Here is a 6,000-nt window from a genome sequence, read left to right as displayed (position 1 = left end):
TTAGTTACCTAGTGACTACTGTAACTCAGTAAGTTTTAGTTACCTAGTGACTACTGTAACTCAGTAAGTCTTAGTTACCTAGTGACTACTGTAACTCAGTAAGTATCCCTTGACGTTTTTATGTATCGCTTTGCTAAAAGTTTAGTTCCCTGATAGCACTTCACTTTTAGCATTTCCTCAATTTTTAAATAGTTGTTATATGAATTCCTCCATTGGTCCCCTTTGTGACTTTTTCACCGTTACAAAAGGCAGTGTAGTACATTACTTAAGTGAAAGGACTCCAAAGCACGACTGCCTGGGTTCTGCTCTGCCCCAGAAATTATAGACTTTTGTTGTTGTTGTTGTTGTTGTTATTGAGACAGAGCTGCCTGGGTTCTGCTGTGCCCCAGAAATTAAAGACTTTTTTTCTTTTTTAGCAGCCAGAGTCTCACTTTGTCACCCTCAGTAGAGTACTGTGGCATCATAGTTCCCGGCAGCCTCAGACTCTTAGGCTCAAGAGATCCTCTTGTCTCAGCCTCATGAGTAACTGGGCCTCCAGGCACCTGCCACAATGCCTGGCTATTTTTTCCCCCTATGTTTAGTAGAGATGGGGACTTGGTCAGGCTGCTCTCGAACACCTGAGTTCAAAGCAATCCACCTTCCTCAACCTCCCAGAGTGCTAGGATAACAGGCACGAGTCACCATACCTGGCCTAGAAATTATATACTTTATGTCACTCTAAGATTAAAATTTTCTCTTGAGAGAATTCTAACTCCGTCAGAACTTCTTCTGTATCAAAATCACTCTCTGTTTTTAATTTGATGACCAATCTCCATACTATTTTACCTAAAATGTAAAGGTAAAGGTTTCCTATACATTGTCTCTTTACTCTGTTGATTTTTTTCTTTGCTGTGCAGAAGCATTTTAGCTCGACATAATCTCATTTGTCTATTTTTGTTTTTGCGCTTTTGAAGTCTTATCCCCCCAATCACTGCCTGGACCAGTGGTATGGCACTTTTCCTTATGTTTTGTTTAGCAGTTTTATAGTTTCAGTTTCTACCCTTCAGTATTTAATCCATTTTGAGTTGATTTTTATATACTGTGAGAGATAAGGGCCTAATTTCATTCTTCTGTGTGCAGATATAAAAATTTCCCAGAATCATTTATTGAAGAGATTGTTCTTTTCCCATTGTGGGCTATGCACCTTCGTCAAAAATCAGTAGGTGTGGTTTTATTTCTAGGCTCTCTCAGTTCTGAGCTATGGTACTTTGTATCTATTTTTAAGCCAATAACCATGTTGTTTTGGTCACTATAGCTTTACAGAATACTTTAAAGTGAGGTAGTCTTTTGCATCTTCCCACCCCCTAGGATTACTTTGGTTATTTGGGGTCTTTTTAGTTCTATAGAAATTTTTAGGATTTTCTTTTTTTTTTGCAATTCTGTGAAGAAGATTATTGGTATTTTGATGGGGATTGTATTGAATCTGTAGATTGCTTTGGGTAGTATGCACATTATAACAATATCCAAAGAAGGCCAGAGCGGTGGTTTACACTATAATCCTAGAACTCTGGGAGGCTGAAATGGATGGATTGCTTGAGCTCAGGAGTTAAAAACCAGCCTAAGCAAGAGTGAGAGCTGTTCTCTACTAAAAATAGAAAAACTAGCCAGGCACTTTGGTGGATGCTTATAATCCCAGCTACTGGGAGGCTGAGGCAAGAAGATCACTCAAACCCAAGAGTTTGAGGTTGCTTTGAGCTATGATGATATCATGGCACTCTACCCAGTGCAACAGAGTAAGACTTTGTCATATAAAGAAATCTAAAGTGGCTTGGTGCTTGTAGCTTGGTGGTCAGGATGCTGGCTACATACCCTGGGGCTGGTGGCTTCGAACTGGCCTGGGCTTCCTAAAAAAACAATGACAACTGAAACAACAACAATAACAACAACCACAAAAATAGCTAGGTGTTGTGGTAGGCACCTATAGACCCAGCTACTTGGGAGGCTGAGGCAAGAGAATCATTTAAGCCCAAGAGTTTGAGGTTGCTGTGAGCTATGATGCCAAGGCATTCTACCGAGGGTGACATAGTGACACTCTGTCTCAAAAAAAAAAAAAAAATCCTAATTTGTCCCTGCTAAAAAGCGACTTCTTCCAACAAAGAAAACATGAGCTTACCCCATGTTTGTTTTAAGTGGGAACTGACTCTGTTGAAAAATACTGTTTGGGCTGCTCCCTACAAGGATGGAGGCAGGGTAGAGATCTCAGACACTGCTAAATTCAAACAAACAAACAAATAAATAAAAATAAAAATAACCCAAATAAAATGAAATTGGTATATCAAAGAGATGTCTGTACTCCTAGGTTACTGCAGTGCTATTCCCAATAGCCAAGATACAGAATCAACGTAAGTGGCTCTCAATAAATGAACTGATAAAGAACCTGTGGTATAAATACACAATGGAATACCATTCAACCCATAAAAAAGAAGGAAATCTTGTCATTTAAGAAAACATGAAGGAATATAGAGGGCATGATGTTAAGGGAAATAAGCCAGGTATAGAAAGACAAATGACCTTACTCTTCCATGGCCTCTAAACATTTGAGCTTGTCGAGGTAGAGAGTAGAATGGTGGTTCCTGGAGGATGAGGTAGTTAGCGAGGGAGAAGGAAGTGCACAATGGTGGTCAAGGGATACATAATTATAGTTAGAAAGAATCAATTCAAGAGATCTATTGCATAGCAATCTAGATTCAGTGCAATCCCTATCAAAAATATTTTTTAAAAATGAAAAAGAGTGGATGTTAAGCATATTTTCATAATTATAACAAATGTGGCTTAGTATTTCAAAATATATAAATACATTATAAATATGGTCCCTTCTCCCTCTCTGTCTCTCATCTATACATGTGTTATATAGATAGATGACAAGGTTTCTCTCTGTTGCCTGGGCTAGAATGCAGTGGTGTCATCATAGCTCACTACAATCTCAATTCTTGGGCTCAGGTGCTCTTCCTGCCTGAGCCTCCTGAGAAGCTGGGACTACAGCCACATACCAACACACTCCCCTACTTTTTTTTTTCTTCCTTTCCCTTTTCCTTCCCCTTCCCCTTTCCTTTCTTTCTTTTCTTTCTTTCTTTTCTTTCTTCCTTTCTTCCTTTCTTCCTTTATTTTCTTCTTTTCTTTGATAGATGGGATATTTCTATATCGCTTAACCTTGAATATTCTTTTAGAAAGGACATACAACATCTTAGAATGAAAGGCTATCAAGTCAGCTCTAAATCAATGAGGGGGAGTTTTATTTACTTTTTGTTCTGCTATTTCAATGAGCTAATTGTTAGAGGAGAACTTTGCATGTACAAAATTAGGGTTATGCAATAATTATCCCTTTTAATCAAATTTTAGGCTTTATTTCCTGAATTTGAAACAAAACACTGTAAAATTATTCTTCATAACATATATGATACTAACTTTAGATCTTACAAAACACTTTGAGCATTGATGTATAAGAAAAAGCCACAATAATTTACCTCAATACCCATTTCTCCAGGAGGTCCAGCTTCACCTTGGAGTCCTCGTGGTCCCTATGTTAAAATAGAATTTAAGAGATAAGAATCAAAGTTTACCCTTTTTAAAGGAACATTGCATCTAGTTATAGAATTTGTAATATGACATATATTTATATAATACATTTATTAAATATTATGCTTGTGTGTAAACCAAATTATGTCTTTAATTGAATCAAGTTTTAATTGAATCAAGCTTTGCTTGGATTCACAAGGAGGTAAAGACATACCATTCATTCTTCCAGTCCCTAATTCACTCATTCATTCAACAAATATTTATCAAGCACCCCATGGGTATCATATATTGTGCTAAGTGCTTTCACAAGTTATCTTATTCAATGGGTATAATATGGTCATACATCTACTTAATATTTTGGCAAATATATGACAAACAAAATATTTTAAGGAGTAAAAATATATGATCTTTTCTACTGTCTCTATAGTTTTGCCTTTTCCAGAACATCATATAGGTGGAATCATACATCATGTAGCTTTTTTAGCCTGGCTTCTTCAACTTAGTCATACTCATTTAAAGTTCCTCTATAAATTTTTATGGCTTGATAGCTCATTTTTCTTGTGAATAATATTCCATGATATGGGCATGCCATGGTTTATCCATTTACTCATTGAAGGACATTTTCTTAACTGGTTCAGGCTACTATAACAAAATACCATAGATTGATAGGTTATAAACAACAGCAATGGATTGCTCATTTTTCTGAAGGCTGGGAAGTCTAAGATCAAAGTGCTGGCCGATTTGGTGTCTGGGGAGGGCCCACCTTCTGCTTCACAGATGGCACCTTCTAGCTGTGTCCTCACATGGTAGAGCAGGTGAGCTGGTGCTCTTAGGCATCTTTTATAAGGACACTAAACACAGCCTTAAGAACTGTGTCCCAGTCGCCTTCCAAAGATCATACTTCCTAAGGCCATTACTTTGGGTATTAGGAGTTCAAAACATGGATTTTGGAAAGACATGGAAAACATGTTGGGTGCTTCAAATTTTTGGCAACTATGAACAAAGATGTTATAAACATTCATGTGCAGGTTTTTTTGTGGACATAAGTTCTCCACCTATTGGGTTAACACCAAGGAGTGTGATTTACCAGTTGACATGGTAAGAATATGCTTAGCTTTGTAGAAAACTGCCAAACTGTCTTCCAAAGTTGCTGCACATCTTCACTGGCATTTGGTATTGTCAGAGTTTTAGATTTAGGCCATTTTAGTAGGTATATAAAGTTATCTCATTGTTGTTTTAATTTGTACTTCCCCAATGACACATTATGTTTTAGCATATTTTCTTTTCTTTTCTTTTTTTTTTTTAGAGACAGAGTCTCACTTTATCACCCTTGGGAGAGTGCTGTGGTGTCACAGCTCATAGGAACCTCCAGCTCTTAGGCTTAGGCGAGTCTCTTGCCTTAGCCTCCCAAGTAGATGGGACTACAGCCGCCCGCCACAACACCCGGCTATTTTTTGTTGCAGTTTGTCTGGGGCCGGGTTTGAACCCACCACCCTCAGTATATGGGGCCAGTGCGCTGCCCACTGAGTCACAGGGACTGCCCTGTTTTAGCACATTTTCATATGCTTCTATACCATTTCTATATTTCCTTTGATGTGGTATCTGTTCAGATATTTTGCCCACAATGTAAGTTTTTAAAAACTGTTTGTTTTTCTTTCCTTTTTGCTTTATTAGGTATGGTTCTTACTCTGTGGCCCAGAGTGGCATGCAGGAGCCCAATCATAGCTCACTATAACTACAAACTTCATGAGTTCAAGCAATCCTTCCACCTTACTCTCCTGAATAGCTAGGACTACGGGTGCATGCCACATGCCTGGGTAATTTTTTTTCTTTTTTTTTGCAGTTTTAGGTTAGGGCTGGGTTTGAACTCACCACCTCCAGCATATGCGGCCAGCATCCTACTCCTTTGAGCCACAGAAGCCTTCTTGGATAATTTTTTTAATTGTTTGTAGAGATGAGTTTTCACTATGTTGCCCAGGCTGCTCTTGAACTCTGGCCTCAAGCAATTCTTAGTATCCCAAAGTGCTTGGATTATAGAAATGAGCCACCATGCCCAACCTATTGTTTCTTACATGTTCTTTCTATATGATGGATGTAGGTGCTTTCTTACAGGTAGGTTTTGAAAATATTTTCTCGGAGTCTATACCTTGTCTTTTCATTCTCTTAAGTGTCTTTTGCAATGTAGACATTTCTAATGCTAGTGAAGTTTAACTTATCAATTTTTTTTTCACAGACAGTGCTCTGGTGTTACAGCTAAAAATTTATCACCAAGTGTAAGGTCACCCAGATATTCTCCTATTTTCCAGGATTTTTGTAGTTTGCATTTTACAGTTATATCTACAGTTCATTTTGAGTACTTTTTCTTTGGTGAAAGGTGTAAGGTCTATGTCTATATTCCTTTTTTGCATGTGGTATCTATTTGTTCCAGCATCATTTGTTGAAAAG

The 6,000-nt window shown here is 37.9% G+C and overlaps 1 protein-coding gene across 2 annotated transcripts in view; it reads right to left on the bottom strand.

Annotated features, from left to right (window-relative positions):
* COL24A1 (collagen type XXIV alpha 1 chain) overlaps nucleotides 1-6,000 on the bottom strand; it is a 294,021-nt gene that overhangs the window by 102,915 nt on the left and 185,106 nt on the right. For both annotated transcript variants that reach the window (XM_023509811.1, XM_023509812.1), the window contains exon 33: nucleotides 3,504-3,557. In XM_023509811.1, coding sequence (XP_023365579.1) covers nucleotides 3,504-3,557 — 54 coding nt within the window. The remainder of the gene's footprint in view (nucleotides 1-3,503; nucleotides 3,558-6,000) is intronic.

The sequence above is a fragment of the Otolemur garnettii genome, unplaced genomic scaffold (assembly GCF_000181295.1).
Source record: "Otolemur garnettii isolate 467f Iridium unplaced genomic scaffold, OtoGar3 scaffold00010, whole genome shotgun sequence".
Lineage (NCBI taxonomy): Eukaryota > Metazoa > Chordata > Mammalia > Primates > Galagidae > Otolemur > Otolemur garnettii.
The sequence above is the reverse complement of the archived record's forward strand: the minus strand, read 5'-3'. Positions and strand labels throughout refer to the sequence as shown.